Source organism: Stegodyphus dumicola, chromosome X1, assembly GCF_044657685.1.
Source record: "Stegodyphus dumicola isolate Sdum_Otavi_A_Nest chromosome X1, ASM4465768v1".
Lineage (NCBI taxonomy): Eukaryota > Metazoa > Arthropoda > Arachnida > Araneae > Eresidae > Stegodyphus > Stegodyphus dumicola.
This window is the reverse complement of record NC_140780.1, coordinates 13,603,294-13,628,265: the sequence shown is the minus strand read 5'-3', so window position 1 is coordinate 13,628,265 and position 24,972 is coordinate 13,603,294. Positions and strand designations below refer to the sequence as shown.

General features: G+C 33.4%; 1 protein-coding gene across 1 annotated transcript in view; it reads left to right on the top strand.

The window, feature by feature from the left end:
- The window catches only part of Pgm2a (phosphoglucomutase 2), a 156,614-nt gene that overhangs the window by 62,281 nt on the left and 69,361 nt on the right, over window positions 1–24,972 (top strand). The window contains exons 4-9 of the mRNA XM_035366369.2: window positions 6,518–6,686; window positions 10,568–10,591; window positions 10,680–10,846; window positions 13,194–13,377; window positions 17,162–17,259; window positions 17,346–17,464. Coding sequence (XP_035222260.1) covers window positions 6,518–6,686; window positions 10,568–10,591; window positions 10,680–10,846; window positions 13,194–13,377; window positions 17,162–17,259; window positions 17,346–17,464 — 761 coding nt within the window. The remainder of the gene's footprint in view (window positions 1–6,517; window positions 6,687–10,567; window positions 10,592–10,679; window positions 10,847–13,193; window positions 13,378–17,161; window positions 17,260–17,345; window positions 17,465–24,972) is intronic.

Below are 24,972 nucleotides of genomic sequence, written 5' to 3'. Positions count from 1 at the left end.
CACTCTCTTCTTTAACATTATCTGCCTTTAATAAGTCATTCAAACCATTAAAACACTTTGTGAAGTTAGCTCTTATAGGAGAGCGGTTTTTAACAAGTAATTCCATTTTCAGAATAATAGGTAATTCAAAATAATGTACCTTTAATATCATGTCCGAGTCACCATGTTACGTGACTCTACCTGAATTTTGTTCATTCAATCGGTACTCCATTAAAAGAAACGTAAAGAGAGATTTATAATGAAGTAATATGGCCAATCCACCCAATTAATTCACTGTAAAACAGGCAATCCACCTTAATGCAAAATCGTGGTGCATTTTTTTTTTTTTTAAACATAAAAATGATACAATATTACCAAACCGTAAATTTTAACCTTTAAAGAAATTACATTTGTACAACCGTTGAGATGCTCGCGACATCTCATATCAGTTGTAAACTCCGCTATGTAATCGAGGTGACGTGCATTTGCCTGGGGAAGGCCCTGTCAGGCTTTTGTTGGAAGGCAAAAATCCCTTTTACAACACAGGGAGACCCGATCCTTGTTGTAGCCACCAGTGATACCAAAGAAGGAGATTCAAAAAGGACTTCAGATACGTGTATTTGGGTATATGCAGCCAAATATACATTTTTACCAAGTTTTTGAAATCTATTAATTTTTAAACCGTGTAAAACCGAAATCGTGTAAATCAAGGGATGTGTGTAAGTAATTTTATAAGGCCTTAAATTTCTGTTAGCTTAATTTCTTAAATATGAAAAGTTTTCTTTTTATTTTATGATAAACTAAGCAAATTTCAAACAAAAATCACTAGTTTCCATTCAATGACATTTTCCTTTTCTCGGCTGGCCCTGGACCTCATTGTGGTGGAACTCGCTTAGCTGGCCATCCATTTGATGACATTTTCCTTTTTTCTGTTGGCCCTGGACCTCATTGCACCAGAACTCACTTTGCTGGTCTTCCATTTGACTTTTCGGCAGGCTTCTTTTTCTCTGCTGGGGGAGTCAACTGCAAGATTTGCTCGTCAGTACCTCTTGGTAGGCTTCCAGGTTCCTAAAAGAGATCTTTCAAAACTTCAAAATCATTTCGAGTGTAATACAGTTTCACTTGATCAAAATTAGCCGCTGTTTTCTGTCCATTCGTATCCTTTAAATATAAAGTTAATCTAATTTTCTTGATGAGAAAAGGCCCGTCGAACCTGGGCTCAAACTTGGTGACTTTTTTTCTGGCATAGATGAAGAGGAATGTTTCATTTTCAGTACTTTTTGACCTATAGAACATTCCACCCTACCGTGTGTTCTTATCATAGTATATTTTTTGTTTCTGTCTAGCTGAATCTGAGTTTCTTATCGCCTCATCTATGATTCTGTGAATGTCCTTTAACTTAAATTTGTCTTGCCTTTGTTGCACAAAATAGAGTTTATCTAAGGGAGCTAAAATTTTCCTCCCTAAAAAGAGTTCTACATGGGTCTTTTGCATAGTATCATGTTTCGGCGTTCTTAAAGCAAAAGCTAATTCACTGACACAGGTATCCCAACAGTCATGATAATTCTTAATGTATATCCAAATAATTTTAACTATATTTTTGTTTATGTGTTCCGCTATATTCGATCGCAGCCGATATTGTACTATTTTCAGATGGCGTATGCCAAGTTCTGTGCAAAGATTTTCAAATAACTGACGTACAAATTGTTTTCCATTATCAAATATTACTTTTAATGTGGCCCAGTGTTTTGAGATATATTTATTTAAAAACAAATCTGACATTATTTTTGCTGATGCACTATTTCCACCCATTTTGAAAAATGGTTAACAATAGTTAAGAGAGATCTGTTCTTATTTAGCCTTGTTCTGAGGTAAGGTCGGAGCAAATTGATGCCCATCAACTCATTGGAGAAAGTGGTTTTTATGTTATGTAAGTACCCAGCTTGGTTATAATTAACATTGTTAATTGGCACATATGGCATGACCTGATATATGCTATCACGATTTTCTGTAACTGTGGGAAAAAAGCTTTGCGGACCCTTTGGAATATTTTCCTAATACCAAGGTGGCCTGATATAAGTAAATCATGCATCTCTTCTGGAATATTTAACTATAGACCCGCTGGGCTCATTGGCCGGTACTCTTGATTATCGTTAGTAAATTTTGTGTAAAATAGCAATTTATCAATGATTTCATAGTGGGCTGCCCTGTTTCTGATTCCAATAATGTCCACATGCTCAATATGTTTGGGGTTTTCGAGATACACATATGTAAAAACAAATTCAAAAGAATTCAGGGTCCATCTTCAATTCTGCAGTGATTTTTTTTTTTTTTTTCAGGACTCTATTATTTTCAAGGTTAATATCATTCATCTGATGGTATTTCCCTCTTTGTGAATCTTAATTCTTAAAAGGGCATCTGCGACAACATTTTCCTTCTCCGGCATGTGTTTTATTGTTAGATTGTACTCCTGCAGCTTTAACGTCCAGCGTATAAGCTGAGTGAAAGATTTTTTCCGGAATACAAGCAACCAACTGCCGGGGCGCTATCACCGGGTTGCTTCTAGGATAAACTCGAAATTTCTACACTGGTGCTAAGAAGCAATAGTTTCTCTTTCTGCAGTGGTTTAATTTTGTTGAGTCTGATTCAAAGTTTTACTGAAGTAGGCAATTGGCTGCCCTTCTAAATTTTGGTCCCCTTCAAGAAATTTGCATACTGGTCCAGTTTTCACCTCAGCCCTCCTCATGAAACAAGTTTTTTTTCTTCATTTGAGAACCAGGAAGAGTTCAATTATCTTTGTGAAATCCTTTATACGTAATCTCTAATATGAGCACATTCCTAAAAAGGATGCTAATTTTTGGCTGTGTTAGAAAGGTGGCTAACTCTTGGTTACTAAGATTTTAGAACTATCTGTTTCTATGCCTTTTTTTTTTTTTTTAATTTTATGTTCGAGGTATCCAAGTTCCTTCACCACAAATTTACATTTCTTGGGATTCACCTTGAGGCCGGCTTCATTTAATAATGAAAAAACTTCTTTTAAATGCTCTATGTGCTCATCGATAGTGTCACTTGTAATTATGGTATCATCTAAATAGATGTACTTTTGCGTTGGAGGGGTTTTTATATGATATACATTACCTTCTGAAATGTAGTCGGAGCTCTGCTTGAGCCAAATGACATTCTCCAAAAGCATACGTGCCGGATTTCTTTATAAAGGTGGTTTTCTCCTCATCTTTGAGTTTTACTGCAGTCTGAAGTATCTTGATGTCAGGTCAAGTGTTGTCGCATTATTAATGAATCATATTTTTCGGATTATCTTGTCAATTACTGGCAGGGGATATGTAGGATACTTTGTTATACTATTTCGTTTATGCTAGTCCATGGCAAACCTCCAGAAATTTGGATCTAATGGTGGGAGGCCGTTTTTCTTGCTACATAAAACTACCAGGCTTGCATAGAGGCTACTGCTCGGGATAATTATTTTATTGGCCAGCATCTCTTTAATATGCTGCTCTAAAATATTTTTTTTTAACATGGTCACACCTATATGGCTTAGACCGAACTGGGGCCCACCAGCAGCCCAGCAGTAAAGTCGCTGAACACTGGTAGTTCAGTCCGAGGTTCGAATCCCCCGAACGGGCTGGCTGCATGGGTGTTTTTGTGGTTTTCCCCATGTGTAACGTGTATACGAGCCAGTTTGCCTTAGAAAGTCCTCCACGAAGGCATCCCTTCCCTTAGGCAGATAGCCCTAGTGTGCTTTGCCATAATTAAATACACCACACCACACCAGACCGAACTGGGGGGGGTGCATCACCAACACTTATCTCATGATTCACTGCTTGGGGGAATCCTGGTTTAGATTCAAGCAATTTATTAAAATTTCTTACTAAAGCTTGGATTTTTTTCTTACCCTCTTTCTGGAGGTGGTTCAATCCTGTTTCTGAAGGTGCTCCTCGTTCTTCTGCAGCCTCCATTAGAACCAATAAAGTTCTTAAAATTTAAGTTCGCACTTGCTGCATGTAAAAAATCAACCCCCCCCCCCAAAAAAAAATTACGGGAGTTAACAAATCTTTTACTACAAGGAAATATATTTTCTGAGTTTCGTTTTTAATCTGTATGTGCGGCCCTATTTTCCCAACGCACATACACACTGTTTACCTCGGGGGGCAATTACTTTTACCTGTGGTTTTAAATGGTCTGTACCACAGTTAATTCTTTTAAAAAGTGTTGCAACAAAAAGCCGCACTGCGTCCCAGTGTTGAGTAAGGCTGTAGTAGACACGTTGTTTAACAAAATGTGAATTTCGGGCGAGGCAAAATTCTGTACTACTATGCTATGTCATTTTATCTCTGAGGGGTTTTTCTTCACAGTGGGTGATCTGACCCTCTTTTCAGCCACCCCTCTCTTCCATAAGAACAAATTATTTTTGTTTAAATTTTTGATTGCTTTTCATTATTAATGTATATTGGCCATAATATTTACTGTACAGATTTAAATTTTTCATAGAGTGAAAATAGAAATTTCTGTTCTTGGTTGTAATCATTCATTTATCATTGCTCAGATTCGTTTGTTTGGATTCTGGTGGTATTGTATTCTGATTCATTAGTTGGATTCTAGTGATATTTTTCATTTGCATGTGAATTAATAGTATAATTTATAGTTTAGTAAAAATGTGTTTTAAATTATTTGCTTTTGTTTTCTCCTATTAGACATAAAATAAAAGATTACGCAGCTGTTAATTGCAGCACCAAGAAAAATGCTTCATACTCAGCTTAGCAGTTGTAATTCCAGCACATGCAAAGTCAAGTTTAAAATCTGACTTACATGCAAAACAGAACCATGAAATGCAAATCTCAGTTATTTCTTATTTTAACAGCAGTATATAAGCATATACAACGCACAGCAAGACAAGATTATGAGTAGCCGTTTCATTTCATAATAGGCAAAATCGTAGATGGTTTCTTATTCCATTAAATCCAACTAACACATGAGCATGTATTATAAGTCTGTTATTTAAAATAGGAACTACAGGCTAATTTTGCATTGCCTGTTTACATTCATGACCTTCTGAATTACAGATGCAGCAGACAGTTCTTGTCGAATAATTTTTATGCACATTCTATTTCTCTTAAAGATATTTAGCATCATGAGAAGTGTGTTGAAAAGGGCTGAAATTAACTACAATGTCAAATTGGTGGAGAAAATATGTGCTGTGTAATGATAATGACAGACGTTGCAGTTGTGAATGAGGAGGGCTGGCGATGCCCTCAGAACTATGGTTGGAAGGTTAATACAATTATACATGCATGGAGACTGTGGGCAGAATAAAGTTGTATGCATAAATGTGAGGGGATTGGAACATCTATAAATACCACAGAATTAGAAAATTGATGTTGGTACACTGGGAAATGATGGATCATGCAGCTGTTTCTGTAGGACTGTTACACATTAGGCTCTATATTTTAGCATTATTCATCATTCATTGCTGTATGATAGCTATATTTTGGCATATATTTTTGCTGTTTCCTCTAGCATGACACACTATAATGATGTGGAGTACAAAGAAGCTGGTATCGGGAATGGGAGCAAATCAGCTTCGCTGATGAGTGTAGATAACATCTGTGAATCCATGATGTCTGTGTCTTTTTTTGCCATTACAATAAGAAGACTGCACTGAAGACCGTCATGGTGGCTCTATTATCGATATCATTACATGAGGGGATATAATATTTCAATTATGCTCTTGCTTTTATGAATTGCAAGGGCTATGTTTAGTCAGCGCTACATTTGTGAGGTACTGCATCCAGAAATCTTATCATTGGTTTGTTCTAACAGGACAGTGTTGCTGCCTATGTGACACACATTGTTTGACATTTCTAGTGCGAGCATCAAGTATTAATTCTTTTTTGGACTGCATGGTTTGCCATTTTAATCCCACAGAATATGTGTGGGATATAATCGGTAAGAGATAGATCCATATGTCATCTTGCACCCCAGCAAAAGCTGACTGTGGATACATTTTCAATCTGTACATAATGGAATTTTATAGACAGCCATCCAAAATTTGTATTGGCCATTACCAATCCTTGTGTGATCTGTTATTAGGTGTGAAGGGAAACAAAAAGTGTATTCAATTTAACATTTTCCTTTTAACTTAGTTTGGAAATTTTAATCATTCACATCTTATATCAGGTGTATTTTCCGAAATAAATATCTTTGTTTTAACTGATGGCTTTTGTGATGTTGGAGCTTCTCTGAATAGTAGTGTTTAACTAATTTCCTCACATTTTGCTCTGATTGCATCTAATTTTTATGATGTATTTATGATATTGATTCTCATTTAGTTATATGTATGTATATGTGTATATTATATATAAGTAATTAAATGAAATGCAAATAGGTATGTTTGTGTTTTATTTAATTTTTATTTGCCCAACATTTATATTTATTTGCTTTACATGGCAACCCCCAAGTAGTTTTGTTTAACCCTACTCATGCTTTGTTGCAACTGGTATGTGAATATTAAAAAAATTTCTAGGTTTGCTGAATTGGCAGCTGTAGCTTTTCTTTTGAGAGGTTTTACAGTTCACATCTTTTCTGATATAACACCCACACCATTTGTACCTTTCACTGTAAAGACATACCAGTTGATAGCTGGAATAATGATTACAGCCAGTCACAACCCCAAGGATGATAATGGATATAAAGTAAGTTATGTTGCTCAAATTGTTCAGTTAAATTTAGTTTCAATTTTGTACCTGTTAATGAATTATCATCATTGTTAAATTACTTTAAAACTTGATTAGAAAGATAGGTAATTGATAAACAATACACAAATCATATGCAGACTGTAAATATGCATAATTTCAATAGCAGTAATTAATGCAGTAATTCTGAATATCGTATACAGTACAAAGTCCGTAATCCGGATGTCCATTATCCGGAATGATCTATAATCCGGACCTCAAAACCACAAACTTTTTTGTGTATGCTTTATGCATGCGCATAATGGGATACATTAAAAAATGCTTGGCATAATTTATGGCCAGCTACCATATTTCATGGTGAGGACGATGAAGATGATAGCCGAGAATTTGAAGGTTTTTGGACATCACAAACTAAAGGTGAAATTTTCCAGTTATTGGATTTTGTAAAGAAATGTGGAGAAGCGGTAATAAATGAAGATGATATAACAGAAGTTTTTCATTGTGACGACAGTACCCCAATCATCAATCAACAGATGGCAAAATATGTAGTATTCAGAAAATACCGCTTCCTATAGGTGGAACTTTGTAACTGAATAAGAAATTATGTCTGTTTATAGAATTAAAGAAAAAGTATTAGCACAAAAAACGGAGCAACTTAAACAACTTACATTGAAAGAAATGTTTAATAATGTAAACAAATAAATATTAGGTTTTTTTGGTGTGTAAATTTGGATACCTTTTAGATCATAATTGCTCTTTATTTCATAAATTACGGTTTCATATTTTTAATTATATAATTTCTGCATGCCATCTTGCCAGATTTAAAGTGATGATCTATAATCCGGAAAAACCCCTAATTTAGAATCGCCGAATTCCCAACGAGTCTGAATTACGGACTTTGTACTGTATTGAATCTTATGGGAAGTAAACCACATTGTACATGCTAATTTCTTTCTTAAGAAATTGAATTGACTTTTGCATTTATTAACTGAATAAAATATTTTCTTTTGGTGTATTCTATTTTATAAGTTCTTAAATTAGAACTTATGCTCATACGGCCAAGAGTATGTCAAAATCTACTCTTCCAGAAGGAAAATGGAGTATGAAAACCATGCATATGTAGTTACTTTATTCTTTACTTCTCTAACAAGCTTCAGTTTTTCTGGGAAGACTTTCAATTAGGGTTTTAAATATTAATGCTGAAAATCGCCTTTTATTCATCCATAACCAAATTAGCATAATTATATCACAGATTCTGGGTGATTTTGTAGTGGCTGGCCGTCATCTTATCTGTTCATTCCATTATGTATTGAATATAGTTAAAATTGGGGTTGTATTGAAGGCCAGCCAGGCTCTTAACTTCATTACACCAACAGGACAAAAAATATAATTAATTAATATAAAAGTAATTCACGAATATTTTAATAAGTGTAAATGTTTACTCTGCGTATATGCAGAGTAACATACTAGTTGATATCTTTTTTGGCAACAGTTTTGATGTTGGATTTCTTTTTAGAATCCAATGCTTAGTTAAAAAAAGTTTTACTACTGGAGTTAAAAAATTAAGGATCTGTTAGTTGATAAAGGATAATATCAATAAAGAATAATACAGTACAAAGTCCGTAATCCGTACGTCCATTATCCGGAATGATCTATAATCTGGACCTCAAAGCCACAAACTTACGCATGTGCATAAGGCATTTATGCATGCGTGTTCAATGCACGCATGCGCGTAAAGCGTTTACCCATGCGCTCTTCCTATAGTGAAGAAAGTGGCAGAGAGGTTAATGAAAACGAAAAAATTTCGATTCACAAGTTAGTCTGTATTCTTGACACAGCAATTACAGGACTTGAACAGTGGAACTTTATAACAAGAAATTATGTCTGTTTATAGAATTAAAGAGAAAGTATTAGCACAAAAATCAAAGCAACTTAAACAACTTACATTGAAAGAAATGTTTAATAAAGTAAACAAATAAATATTAAGCTTTTTTTTTTTTGTAAATTTTCATACCCTTTAGATCATAATTGCTCTTTATTTCATAAATTACGGTTTCATATTTTTAATTGTATAATTTCTGCATGCAATCTTACCAGATTTATTTGATGATCTATAATCCGGAATCGCCGAAGTCCCGACGAGTCCAGATTACAGACTTTGTACTGTATATCCTTTATTTAAAAATAAAGGATCACTATGACAGTAGTATTCAGTATTTAGTTCAATAAAATTGCATTAAGGTAGTTTGTCTTTGTCTTCATGTTATTACGTTTTCTTAGCTGAGAACCTACAACTGGTGACGTGGAGCATTCAACTTGTGTATTTAATATGAGTACCGATAGCAAAACTGAAACAATGATGTTAATGGATGCCAAAGCAAATAAAGTGAGCATGAAAATTCAACCATTTAGGCAAGAAAAACCACATTTGGTTTTACCAAGTCGAACTCCAAATTCAAATAAATAAAATCCCCACTGAAGAAACTAGATTCAGTTATATTATGAACTGAAGTAAACTGAAAATATTTCATCAGTTTCATGCATCCTGGAATTAGATCAATTAGAATCCTAGAATTAGATGAACAATAAAATTAATCTCCAAAATTTATTCCGTCAAATATCAAGAAAGGTGTTCAGCATCGGGGGAAATTTTGTAGTCGATGTTGAAAATCTAAAATATCCCAGCACATGAAATCAGTATTTGGCAAATATCAAAATCCCTCAGAAACATTTGGCGAAGTACAACTGCATAGCAAGGTTTGGAAAACCCTTGCATTTTATATCTGAATGAGAATCATCTGAAATATTTCAAATCTTGTCAAGAATCTATGACATTAAACTTTCACTTTCTACAAAATCACTAAAGGCTACTTTAAAAGCACATAATAATATAATTTAATTTGGAGTGAAATGTCACCAATTGTTCTCTTATGCCTTCAAACAACAATCCATGACAATACTCACTATACAATAGCAGGCAGAGATGACATATGAAGAAAGTATTAAACTTTCTGGAGAATTTTTTGAAGCAAAAGTAAACCATACACCGCCAGGAACTTTTCTAAATTAGTTACAAAAGTAGATGGAATTAATCTTATTGAAGGAACCTCAACATATAGGTATTTCTCAATTATTTGTACATAAAGATTTTTATCAATCTGTCCCATTTTTCTTTGCATTGACAGATTTCAGAAGCAACTCGGATCTCCATGTGAAGGTCCACATTCTGTTATGAGTCGTTCATCAAAATTACAAAAGGAATCTACTAGGCAGTTTTTCTCATTCATTGGGGGGGGGGATGCTTTTCATCAAACCATTTCTCTAATAATGAGAGTATCGGAAAAGCAATGTAAAGAAAATTATATGATAATAGAGAAAATACTAATGGACATTATATTTGAGATAAGCATGCTAGTTAAAGGTAGAAAAACTTACATAGCCATCTATTTCAGTAGTTAGAATTGAGAAATGCTCAGTGTAGACCTTGTGTTTACATTTTGCTCACTATATTTCATTCGAGCTGATTGAAAATCTGGAAACATCTTTCTGTTTGATAGTTATATTAAAACATGCTGTAAATTTTCAAATGAAAGAGAGTGTACTATACTATTATTTTCTCAATAACACAGTACTGCAATTATATTTTTTTCCATCTTTAAATATCTGTATTTAGTTTGGGAATGACCTATGAAATTGGCATAAATGGATTGTTGAAAAATGGAATATTCGGTCTTCTTCAAGACTTGTCTCATTGTTGCCTTTTATTTCTCATATGAAAAGTTTATTTTAAATATTAGTTTATGTATTGTGTAAATAAAATTGTTTTAAGTATGCCTTTATTTTGAAATGGTGTATCTCAAATTTGTCGTGCTTTTCCACAGGTTTATTGGTACAATGGAGCTCAGGTACTATTTTGTTTTATTTTTAATACAATTCTCTTATCAAGATCTGCAAAACTTCTTTTTTAATTTGGTAATTACTTTTATTTTTTAGATTAATTCTCCACAGGATAAACGTATACAAGAGGAAATTGAGAAGCATAAAAAACCAATACCAGGTTCTACTGATACTTCTTTAGTCTGGACCTCGTATTCTTGTAGGGACCCTTTGGCAGAAATTACTCAGATGTATTTTGGTGAATTAATCCCTTTTCCGTCTGAGTAAGTTAAAATAAATATTTTACTTTTGTAGTTTCAAGTTGTATGTGGAATTATATTTCAGTAAGAATATTATTTGCAAGCATTTATTGTGTTCTGTGAAATAAAGATCTTTTGTGTCAATTAGGGGGGGGTGCAGTTGGAGCGACAGGCCATACAGTTTAATTATGGTATAGGTAATAATGTCATGCAAAAATTAATACCAGTTATAGGAATTTGGAACAGAGTTTTACACATACATTCCAAGGCAGGTTTGCCATAAATTTGACAGCAGAAGTATTTATGGTCATGTAGTTGACTGCATGAATGATAAAGATGGGTGTTAGCAACATATTTTATATTCTTGTTTATTTAAAACCTGAACGTATATGTACAGTGCCTAATGTTACTGCAATAAATGATTCAAGCTGTATATACATCCACCATCTACTAAATTCATCCTCGGATCAAGATACAAAGAAACCAGTTTGGATAAAATCAGGTAGCTTCTTAATATAGTTGCTGAGAGTACTTTTTTTAAATCCTGCTACATATACAAAGTTTTGCATCAGATTAAAAAAAAAAAGAAAAAGGGCTCTAATGTTATAAAAGATGAGATATTAGCACTAAATAAAAATGAGGTTTAGAATCTTGTAAAAATATCAGCAATGCTAAAATCATTTACTGCTGATTGGTCTTAATATGAGTGTCCAATCCAGACAGCACAATGCAAAGATACCAAGCAAGGTAATTAGTCAAAGAGGGTACTGTGATGAATTACAACCTGTTTTAAATGTCGAATGTGGGGCAATTTGCTGTTAGGAAGGGTGGTCATAATATTGTTGCATTTTATACGGGTTCACGGATTTGGAGTGATTGACGACAACACTTGATGAAAAATCGAAACGTGGTTTATTTAGCCAGTATTACTCAGGACAGCTTCAGAAACATGTTTACAGTTGTTAAAAACAACTATAAACATGCTGAAACAATCAGCAACACAGCCTTCAGGCTATAATGGTGAAGACAGCTTCATGGCAAAGCAGTAGAGTACAGCTCCCAACTTGCTTAAGTCGTTCTCGGAACTCAGCGTACTCTTGAGGCTCTCCATGCTACAACTCGCGACACACTCGACAGCCTCAATGATGCACACTCACATTACGCTTAATGGCGAACTCAACGCTGGACTACAAGACACTGGTGATGCCCTAATTTGAGATATGCCACTAGACTGATGATTAACTCGATAGACTGCTGCTCGTACATAAAGGGTTTTTATAGCTTTAGCCTGCCTTGAAAACATTCTTGATCAAACTGATGAGAATTCATTCTAGAATGTCCTCAGTTTATGGGGTATTGCCAATTTTGGCACCAAATAGGCGATTTTGCACCAAATATAGCAACCCTGCATTCCCTTGTCATTTTCTAGCAACCCTAAATCTGCTTTGCCGAGAAGCTATTTTACCACAGCTGGACATTTCATAACAATATTTTGGCCGATCGCTGCAATTCAGATTTCTAGTGTGTTATAAATAGTTAAAAGTATGTGAATAATTTTAATTGAATATATATTTAAATTTTAATTGCTGTAATTGTGTTAACTTTGTTTTGAATATTTTCACTGTTTATGTTTTGTTGCATTGGTGATGTTAAATTAAGTTATTCATGCACCAAAATGTGCACTTGCATTATCTACCTTCATTGTTTTTGTTTTTAGTTATTTTTTTAAAGTCATTTCTTACTTTCTTTTTTCTAACATTTAAATAAACTTGAGTCAATAATTTTAAAGACAACATTTTGGAAAGACAGCAGTTCCTCAAATTGCTAATTTCTTACTTCTAATCTATATCTTTTGTTTAATTACTGTTCTTTTATCAGTATTTAATCATTTACATAGGATATGAAATGTAAGCTGATATTGTGTGTCATTTTCCAGTGTATATATTTGAGATCACTAATTTCTGATTTTGAATACTTTTTTTTTTTTTACATTTTGAAAAAATTTACTGAACTAAAATAGAAATTTTAAAATAATTTTTTTCAGTTATTGCATATTTCTCATGTAATCATTGAATTTAATGACATTGCTTTTTATTGCCCGTGAGAAATACTGAATTATTTACATACATATGTATAATTATGGGGGAACAAATCAATTATGTCTTCAGATTAATGTGATGGAACAAATAATAATATATATGTTCATTCAGACCTTGAGCGAATTCTAAGATTTTTTTATTTGTTTTTTTATTTTTTAGATGTTTAGTGAATTTTGGATTACTAGATGCAGGAGAAGCTGCTGAGTGGAATTAAGACTGAACTAATTATTTGTCTGTAATGTTATTGCATTTTATATTTTATTTTATTTTAGGGATCTTCGAAGTTGCAAAACCAAAATAACTTTCACTGCTTTGCATGGAGTTGCTCACTCATATATGAAAAAGGCTTTCCAGTACTTTAGATATGAAAATTTTATTCCAGTGCAAGAACAAATGAGGCCTGATCCAGATTTTCCAACTGTCAAGTTTCCTAACCCAGAAGAAAAGAATTGTTTGGTATGTTTGAACTGCCTGTATTTATGAAGCTGTAGCAAATTTTACTTGTGCAGAATATGCTAAATTTTTATTATTCCTGTATTTATGTGTGGATTATAAATGTGTAAGCCAATATATGTAATTATAACAGTCATTGTACAGATGTTTCATTTTTTATCCTTAAGGGTAAAAGCAGTTCCAGGATCATGTTGAAAAAATGTTTCAAACTTCTGCACAGTTTGTTCGGTTTATTACATGTTTCAGTGGTATGTTGCGGGGTAGGGGCTAGTTTTTTAATTTTTTAAATACTGTGGGAGGAAAATTTTTATTATTTGAAATTCAAAATATTCTTTATGTTTACACTTTTTTTAATTGTAATGTAAAAAATAATTATTTATTTTGGAATGATAGTAATTTACTGTGCCAGTAATCTTCTGGCAGAGAGGATTTAAGTTTCCATTTCATTTATACTTAACATTTCTCACTTTTTTGTTTAGAGTTCATAATTTTGCTTAACTTGAATTTGCTTGTTTTCCAATGTGAAATATGATGAATACCAATGTAAAGTGCTAATCTTTGCTAGTGTGCCTTCCATAGAAAAAATATATATAAAAGTCAAAGCATTCAATTGTGCTGCTCTAAGAAAAGCTTTTCATGAATTGTATATTGCATTAAAAGCAACATTCGGAAAGTATTTCTGAAATTTTTATCATCATGTTACTATGCCTTTACAATTCATATGCCTTGCTAAATGTCACCACTAGTTATACTACTATGCCTTTATAATTCGTGGGATTTGACTAAATGTCACCACTGCACAATTTCATGGTATTCATTCTAAAGTCAAAGGAGCATATATAGATTTTTCAGTAGATCTTTCATACCCCAGCATTGCAAACGTGTCGCATTCTAACAACCTCAATGTCGCAGTAACGTTGTAGGAATGGCTTATTGTCCGCTTTTTGCAATGTCGCATTGCGACGTTGATGTGAAGTCAGACTGGGACTTTGATGTGAAGTCACATTGTGACATTGCTGGGAAGTCAAGCTGCGACTTTGTTGTGAAGTTACACTGTAATATTGTTGGGAAGTCACACTGCTACATTCATGTAACAACTCATTTCTACTTAATATAAAGCCGTAGAGTGACATGAATGCAGCATAATAAAGTGCCATGAATATAATGTCACTAAACATGTAAATGGATGCCATGCAACGTTGAATTGCTAAATGATTAGAGTGATGAACTGTTTTAGAGAACAGGTAATTACAACAATGTTTTAATGATCCAGTAAGGTATTATATTTTTCAAGGTATTAAAATACTTCTGTAATATTCGAAATTTTTAAATAATAGAAAATATCCAATATAACCATTTGAAATTTTTTCATCTTACTGAGGTTGTATCTCGCCCTATTAAGGTTATATAACTGTAATCAATTTATGTTTATTACATATCTGTATAAACTAGAGTGTACAGAAAATGCAGAACGTGTTACAATATATATGATGCAAAAGTTATCATATGGTCATTTTCTAACCGTATTACATTGCTTTTGAATATAAGCTGTCCAGAAGCTACATAGTTTTGCTTTCATTCTTTACAATTTAATATTTAAAGATGGTTCATATTTATCCAAAATTTCTAAATTGTATTAAAAATTTGAGTTCTTATTAGAACTTATTAAAAATTTAATTTTATTTCTTAATTTAACACCCACCTTCCCCTCTCTATCAAAATAGAATTATTTCAAAAAAAATATTCTTTGGCTTGCAGTGTTTATAATAAGTATATTTCTTATAATAATAACTATATTTCTTAGTACCTTTTTCCCACTCATTCTAAACAGAAATACTGAAAAAAAAAAAGAAAAAAAAAGAGCTATTTGGCTTGGAATATTTTTTTTTAACAGTTTAGCTTTTAATACTGTTTTCTCTTCTCCATTTCTTTCTTCCTTAATTGCTTTCCTTCCAGAAAAAGAGCTAAATTATTTTGATAACTGGATGAAAGAAAAACCATTTTAGTACTATATTTATTGGAAATTAACATATTTTATTATCTTGTTATATAACGAAATGTTTTGTTTTGAATTGAAAGATTTTATAAATCAACAATATCATAGACTCCAAATTAGTTAACTACAATCTTCGTTTCCAAATTAGCGATTTGTTGTTTAATCTATAATACTGAACAAAGTTATGGGTACAAAAGTAAGTAGCTGGGAAATGTGGTTATAGAAACTAAATTACAGGAAATAAATATTTATTGTTAGTTATATTAGTTATACAAAACGGGCATTCTCTTTATTACTCCATTGACCATTATTACTCCATTGACAAATTACAATTTTATGAGATTTTTAAGCTATAAATTTAAAATAACTGTCTTACACTGCATATCTTCAATATACTTAAATAACTGTATTATGGTACAAATATCGTATAATTTGTTTCATTTGATGATTAATGTGAATCATTTGTTTTAAATATTTCAGCATTTCCTAAATGTATTTTTCCGTTCTCTTAACAAATAGAATTATGCAAAAGCGTAACAAATTTGCATGAATTAATTATTCCAGTTCACAAGACAATTATTGTTACCAAAGCTGACTTACGAAAAATCTGTGTTACTCACTTCTGAGAATATACACTATACTATGACCTTCACAACAATGCTTAAATACTATTCGTAGCTCATATGGTAAACTGAATGAAACTCGGCTGTTTATGCGTTAAAATACACAAGCTCTTTTATTTAATCAACACATACGGGGAGTAGACACTTATTGTACACTGACTTGAATGATAGTAGAAATGCAAAAATTTAGCAATGATGTTATAATTTTTTTCACTAGATGGGAATTAAAGAAACACTTTCCTTAGTATACTTTTAATTGAAGAGAAATAGATTATTTTATTTCTTTAATATAACAAAATGAAAACACAATGTGAAATGAAATATGAAAACACATTTATGCCTTTCATTTTAGAAACTACGCAATTAAAACTGAATTTCAATTATGTACTTAAGTTCAAATTGAAATTGGCTGTATTTATGAAAATAAAAGTAGTTCCACTACTTAATTTTGTAGGAATAACTTTATAACTTTTGTTAAAATTAAAAAAACAATGAAAATATAAAACTCCCCCGCTTACATTAAAAGAAATATTTGTTTGTTCCACAGTAAAATGCAGCGCAATTATACGGAGTTTTCAGGACCTTCGATTGACTCTCCAGGAATTCATTTTCTGTTATGAAATTTCCAAATTTATTTGCTTATTTAAATGCGGCAAAGAACTGAAATCTGTCCCAATAAAAAGAATTCCATGAAGTTATATTATACCTTAAAATCAGTTTTTTTCTCCTGTTTGGCAAAGGCTTTACTTTAATTATCAGTGTTTTATAATATGCGAATTTCCAAGTTATCACAATGAAATTTTTAAATTCTTCTGTGAAAGATTCCTTTCTTAATTTTTCTAAGCTTTTTACATATGATTGCAATCAATGTCTATTTCTGCAAATGGTACATTAAAGCAAAACTAGATATAAGCTTAGGTAATTAAATTAGACATAATTAGAGGGTTAGATGTAATTTTTAAGTTTATAATAATAAAATAAAATATCTTGTTTGCAGAAGTGAAATATATTAATTTAAAATAAAATTATTATTTTGAATAAAGTTTATCAGTAAAGCTTAAATATACATTTCGATTTATAGTAATTATGGGATTATTAACACATAAAATTCTTTATATTCTTTGATGCTAATGCATTTTCATTGATTCTTGGGTGATTACATGCATAGGATCTATCCATTGCTACTGCTGATAAACATGGCAGCACACTGATCTTTGCAAATGACCCTGATGCAGATCGACTTGCTGTAGCTGAAAAACTCAATAAGTAAGCTTATTTTTTATCTGATGCCTAAAGCAAATTTCTCTTGCATTTGTGGTGCACAGACTTTATTATTATTTTTTTATTTTCAGTGGCGAGTGGTACATTTACTCAGGAAATGAAATAGGTGCAATGCTAGGATCATGGTTATGGGACAAAGCTTATAAAGATTTACCTGTACATTCTGGGACACAGAAAAGAGTTGGAAGAGGTATTTTATGTTCCGCATTAAAAATTTCATGCTTGAAAATTTGGATGCCAGTTATATTGTGTTGTAATCTTTAAGATATAGGAACTAAAAGGTATGTTTTTTGAGGAATTGATAAGTTCATTAAAATATGAAGCATTCTGTTAGATTTTTTTCCCCTATGAATACCTTTTTTTTTTTTTTTTTTTTTTTGTTCATTCGGTCGATCAGTTATCAATCAATCGATCCCAACACCAAAAAGAGAGACCTAAAGAAACCAAAATTTAGGTGGCTTAATAATATCCCTTTTAGCCTTAGCCAACCAGCTAGCTCCCTTCTCATTGACAGCGGAGAAGGGCATTTGAATTAATGTGACTGGAGTTAAGCCTTGTATAAAATATTTTGAAATGTATGTACTGTTCTAAAGTGCTGAACTAGATGTTGTATCTATTATTGTATATAAAGAATGTGAGATTGGATCTGAAATTATAAAAAAGGAATTTTCAAGTTTGGTGTAATTTAGTCTCCCTACATATCATCACAGGTGGCATGTCTGTGCTATATTTGAAAGATTATATATAAACAAATTTTAAAAGGAATGGGGCAAGATTTGTACATTGTGCATAGTTGTGAATGCTAAGAGAACATCATTGCAAAAAGACTAGGGTCAAGAAGGATGTTTTTTGATAAAGAATAGAAAGAACAACACAGTCCTTAAGATAGCCCATTATGAACTATGTGGTATCTAGGTTTTAGCATATGTGGAAGATGCCCTTGTTCTTTTGTGGTTGATGCAGTGCTGTTCAGCTTTGATAATCTAAAGGTGTATGGCACTTTTGCCTACATTTAGCTTATGTTACTTTAGCAGCTTCTTAAAAACTTGAAAGTTACATGGTCCACATAGGTAAAAAACCTTCAATTCCTAATGGTCTCATTCAAAACCAAAGGATTTCTTACTGGCACGTATTATAATATTTGCTATCGGTTTCAAAAATACAGTGAATGCGCAGAAAACAAACATTAGCACATGCTGAGAATTGATAATATTAGATACACTATAATCATAAGCAATTTTTTATGATTTTGGTTGTAATCCCACAAAATATCAGTTGCAAGACTTGAAATTCATAGTAGACAGTCACAATGGAGTACATAAAGGAGAAAGAAAGTATAGTAACAAAAACATGACTAGGACATATATAGTATGGAATAAGTAGGAAAAGGCTTGGTTAGTGTAGAGAGAAGGGTACCCCTTATATAATCATGAAGTTGTTGTTTCATTTATCACCAAGTTGTTTCATTTATTGCCAAGATGTTTCATTTATTGCCAAGATGTTGTTTCATTTATTGCCAAGATGTTTCATTTATTGCCAAGATGTTGTTTCATTTATAGTAGCATGGGTAGTTGAATGTTATGGAAACCCTAATATGACGTAATCAATTGCATGATTGCTGTAAATTCATAAGGGCTTGTGTGTGTTTGTTGGTTAGGAAGTATATTGTTTGTTTTGTGGTTTACATGGTAAAATGGCTGAATGTGGTAAGATTAATTTGAAGTTTCTGCGCAATTTGGAAAGAAAGGGAAAAAGAGCATTACTTGACTGGTGTGTAAATTAAGTTTTACTTAGTAGCCAGTATTAAGTGTCCTGTTTGTAGGAAGGAAATGCGTACGGTCGAACATCAGACGATAAACGGCGCTACGAAGGATATTTTTGTCTCTTTATTTTGTGAAATTATGTGGTGAGACCAGTATACAGATTTTAGTTCAGATAATTTTAGGAAGTTTTTGGATGCTGTTAAGGAATTTTGTTTGACTGAAGACATATTAATTCGTAAGTAAGGTAAATGGATATTTCCTTTGTCTATTGCAAATATGAATTTCTTTTTTTATGTTATTTCATTGTTTCATTTAAAATGTAGTTTATGGAGATTATATATATATATTTTTTGTTGGCTGCTCCTTTGACTTTTTAAGTGAATATAGTTCGATGTGTACATGGGCAAAGTCAAGGGAGTGCACAGTGCCTAATTTGTGCAATTCTCTGATGATTTTTGAAGTAAAAATAGGTCATTGTGTACATGGGTACCGAGTTTGTACAATTCTTTGTCTTGTTACTTTCGCTACACAAGCCAAAATAACAAGTCAAAGAATTGCACAAACTCGGTATCCATTTACCGCCAAAATCGCCAGTTTTTGCCAAGGGATACCCGTAAATATATTTTTAACAAAGGCTTTATTGAGAGAATGGTGTTGGTCCAAAAAACTGTCTGGCCAAGAGGGAAAACAACAAATCAAAGCTTGGTAAGGGACATGTCCTTTCCTAGTAGTTGATGTGTTGCATTGTCCATCAATACTCAACACCAAAGTATCTAAGATTTCCCATTCTTCAAAAAGCATCTGTTTCAATTGTTTGGTGTTTTGCAGAGGGTAAGATCATGCTGCCTGGTGCCTGCCTCAAATATCCCACACATGTTCAATGGGATTTAAATTAGGGGAGCACACTGGCCAATCCATTCTGTAGATATCGTCACTTTCCAGGAGCTCTTCAACAGCGTGAATCCTGTGTGGCCATGCATTGTCATCCATAAAAACTAAGGCATATAAACTTTTTACAACTTTTTGTTAATTTTTCTTTGTACTTTCATGCCACACATTTATTCTACAATTAAATGTCTTCCCCCGTGTTGTCCAGAGGAATAGAAGTATAAAAGTGAAAACAGTGTTCTTTGTACGTGTCTTTACAGACTACCAACTAACCACAATCTACGTGTTATTAGAATTTCATGAGAGTTCAAGGACACACAAAGCCCACCAGCGGCCGAGCGGTAAAGACGCTGAACACTGGTAGTTCGGTCTGAGGTTCAAATCCCGCGAACGGGCTGGCTGCATCGGCGTTTTCGTGGTTTTCCCCATGTGTAACATGTATACGAGCCAGTTTCTCTTAGAAAGTCCTCCACAAAAGGCATCCCTCCCTTTAGGCAGATAGCCCTCGTGTGCTTTGCCGTAATTAAATACACCAACACCAAGGACACACAAGACCTCAAGGACTCCATATTTACAAAACTGCACCTAATGTACTAAAGAGAGCATGATTTAACTGTAAGTTTTGGCTGGAGTGCCTAACTTACTCATGTACTCAACTTGATTTGCTTTTAAGCTTTTCAATTTGCAAGTTTCAATCACATTTCATTCAACAGTTCTTGTAACTAGGAAAGTGTTTTATTTTTTTTAACCAAATATGTGTATGCGAATACTTTTCACTATAAAATAAAATGCATTGAATAACTATTTGCAATAGAATTCAGCTTGTACTTTACATCGAGATTCACAAGTTGTTTTGAATTTCTTAACATTTGCACTCAAGTTTCCTGATAAGAGTCTTTTGGACTAAAATTGTATTCTTATTTCATGATTACATTGACGTAAACACAGAAAAGTACAATATAACTTTATAGCCCTTTTGCTCGTTGAAAGAACTAGAATAACCTCACTTGAGGTGAAACTTAAATGAATTTAGCAACTAGTCATTCTAGATAAAATATAAAACTGAACTTTACAAATGTGAAAATAAAATTGAATTATTTTCTCAATAGTTGATTGCTTGTCCATCCGTTTTTTCACGAACTCATTCCAGCTGGGATAGCCCTTCGTTTGCTGGATCCTAAGCCTTTGTCGAGGTTGGTCCTCTGGTCCATCATTGAGCTTCCTCTTCCTTGCTGCCTCCATGAACCTTGGCCTTTTACTGCGAAGCTGGTGGTCTCGGATTGCTCCAGCTGTTGTTCTCGCTTTGCTGAGCTTTCTGCTGGACCTTCCCTCCTTTGTTCACGCAGTGGGCCACGCTAGGTTTTCCTTGGTGCATCTGCAGCTTGGTCGGCTGGATGTTTATTACGTAGTTGTCTTGATATGGGAACCTCTCCGAACTTTGGGGCTGCTACTAGGTTTTTTTTTTTTCTTTTTGGCATTTTCTCGTCCCTCGTAGCTCCTTTGGTAGCTGCCATCGCTTCATGGAGTCGCTGCATGTTGTTTCCTTTTGCTTTCTTGCTTCCGTTTGTTTTTTGTCCTTTCTTTGTCTGTTCTCCACTTGTCATCATTTTCCTTTTGGCTGCTGGAATATTGACTTCGGTATGATTTTGCTCAGCATTGGTGCTGCTCATGGCATCTTGATTTTTTTTTGCAAAATACTTTTAAATATTTCTATTATAGTAAAGTTTAATTTTATCCACATTTGCCTCTATTTGTTCCCTGTGTCTGCATTCTAAGTAGACTATGGCTTCTCTCTTTCGACTACATATGATCTCTGAAACTTGGGACAAAATTTGGGAACTCGCTCATCACTTGCCGATGATTGGGAGTGCTTTATTTTTAGCACTTCGTCTCCCACTTGGTAATTTTCTTCTCTCCGCCTTATGTCATAATATTTCTTTTGTTTTTCTCTTGCCCGTCTGAACATTCAACTGCTTCATCTAGTTTGTGGATATCATTTATTTGGAATTCTGCGGCTCTTTTCTGTACAAAAAATAATTTATTCAGAGTTACTAATTTTCGGCCTGAGAATAACTCAGCTGGGCTTTTCTCTGTAGTATCATATTTCACTGTTCGTAATGCATAAGCTAACTCATTGGTCCTGCTATCCCAGCACTTGCGATAATTTCCCACATAACATTGTATTATTTTCACTATGTTCTTGTTTACCCATTCTCCTGTGTTGGCCTGCGGCCGATAAGGCACCATTTTTAGGTGGTGTACGCGAAATTCTGTACATAGCCCTTCAAATATCTAGGAAACAAACTGTTTGCCATTGTCAGAAATTAATTTTAAGACATATTTATTTAAAAAAGAATCTGGTACTATTTTTGTCGAGGCTCTTCTCAGGTGAACCATCTAGAAAAATTATGTACTATTACGAGTAAATAGCGATTTTTATTTTATTTCACTTCTCAGAAATGGACTCAACAAGTTGATGCTGACCAATTCATTAGGAAATGTTGCTTTTATACAGTCAAAAGTCGTTAATCCGGACTCGTCGTGACTTCGGCGATTCCGGATTATCGATTTTTCCGGATTATAGATCATCAGTTTTAAATTTGGTAAAATGGCATGCAGAAATTATAAAATTAAAAATATGAAACCGTAATTTACGAAATAAAGAACAATTATGATCTAAAGTGTATCAAAATTTACAAAAAAAAAAAAAAAAAGCTTAATATTTTTTTGTTTACTTTATTAAACATTTCTTTCAATGTAAGTTGTTTAAAACATTTCTTTCAATGTAAGTTGCTTCGTTTTTTATTTGATAATACATTCTCTTTAATTCTATAAACAGACATAATTTCTTGTTCAGTTCTGCTGTTCAAGTCCTATAATTGCTGTGTCGAGAATACCGACTAATTTGTCAATCGAAATTTTTCCGTTTTCAGTAACCTCTGTTAGTTTCTTTGCTATTGGAAGCGAATTATAATGACGAGGCATTTGATTTAAATCATATCAAAGGCGGAGTACATCGAAATGAAATACTACATTTAGTAAGCAATTATAAGCCAAATAAAATAAAAACATCTGCCCTGAAGATAAGGATATTGTTGACAGGTCAACTTCCAATTCATTGCGCGCCACCGCGGCATTAAAGATAAGCAAAGTTTAGATAAACAAACGTTAAAGTTTAGATAAACAAAGGATATGCCTTTATCCATTTTTTGCAGCAATTCCATTTTATGTTTAATGGACTCCGAAATGTACTTTCGCTTTGTAGATCCGTTGCATATTAGTAAATATAAATCGGAAATTCTATTTGACATAATCGAAAGTTCAAGCTTACTTTTATAAAATTTCTCTAACAGTCTGCAAAAAATAATAAGCCGGATCCAATTCGAAGATTAAGGAGCAACGCAATCTGCAACATTAACTGAAATAGATAATTAGATAATTTTAGCTTAGCTTATACCGTCCGTTATACATTAAACGCGCATTCGTAAACGTATTTTGCGCACGCACACACACAAATTCACAGCCGTAAATTTCTTACGCGCATGCGTCGTTTTGACGCATGCGCGTAAGAAATGCAGAAAGTTTGTAGCTTTGAGGTCCGGATTATAGATCATTCCGGATTATGGGTGTCCGAATTAACGACTTTGGACTGTATTTTTACATTTTATATTTTTAAAGTACCTGGCCGGGTTGTAGTTAACACCATTATTTAAATGGGAAGTATGGCAGCACTTGACATACGCTGTTATGAACTTTTGTAGCTGCACAAAATATACTGCCTCAGAAACTCGCTTTACAGTTTTTCCTGATTCCCAGCTGGCCAGACATGGGTGAATCATGCAGCTCGTTTAAAATATTTAATCTTAATGTGAAGTAACGTTGATTTCATAATTTTGATTTGCAGATTTTTAATGAAAGAAGAGATTGTCAATGACTTCATAATTTTCAGCTCTGTTTCTATTTACGTAATGTCTGGGTGCCCAAATTGATCTGGATCCTTTAGTTAAGAAGAAATATTTTAAAATTCAGGATCCCTTTTCAGTTCTTCAATAATTATTTCTCATAAGTCAAGTACTTTCGCTGTTAACATCGCACATTTTAATGTATTTCCGTCATCATCTAAGTTTATTCTTAACAGTGCATCAGCCACTGTGTTTTCTTTACCTGGGGTACGTTTTATGATTAAATGTTAACTCGCACAGTTTAAGTGCCGAACGGATCAATCTCAGTGAAAAATAATATATAAATGAGTATAAATTTCCTATGGCCGCATGATTTGAATAAATTTTAATCGATGATTTGCCAAATAAAACTTGGAACTTTTGTACCGCTAACAACACTGCATGTGTTTCTCTTTCAGTTGCAGTATAATTGCTCTGTGTTTATACTGCAACTGAAACTGCATTTAGGGTTTTTGAAAAATAGGCCACTGGTTTTTGTTTCTGTATGTAGACTACTGCACCCACTGCAAAATTGGAAGCATCTGGCGAAATTTCTAGGTTTCATCGCTTTCCGGGACTTTTAGCATGGGGGCTTCGATGGCTGCCTATTTTAACTTTTCAAATGCTGTGATGGCCTCAGCTGTTCACTTAAAGCAAGTTTTCTTCCTTTTTAACTGTAACAGTGGTTCTGTGATTTGGGCAAAGTCTTTAATAAACGTCCTATAGTAAGAACACATCCCTAAAAGGGAAGGAAGTTTCTTTGCCATATTTGGCGAAGGGTAATTTATGAGTTTTCTGTTTTGATGCCTTTGCTGGATATTTTGTATCCTAGATACTGAAGTTCTGGGACAGTGAACTTGGATTTTGCATCATTTAGCTCAGAAGAAGGGTGTATAAGACCCTTTTTTTTATTCAAGCATAAAATTAACAAATGACCCAACTTGGGTTACAGCAAGCCAATACTTCTGGTTTAACAGAAATACATAACAAATAATAATTTCAAAGTGTGGTAGGCTCACAGAATACTTTAATGCACAGAAAGAGCTCTGGCCTGAAGGCGAGACAAGCCTGAAGACGAGAACACATCAACGTCGCTAACGCAGGTT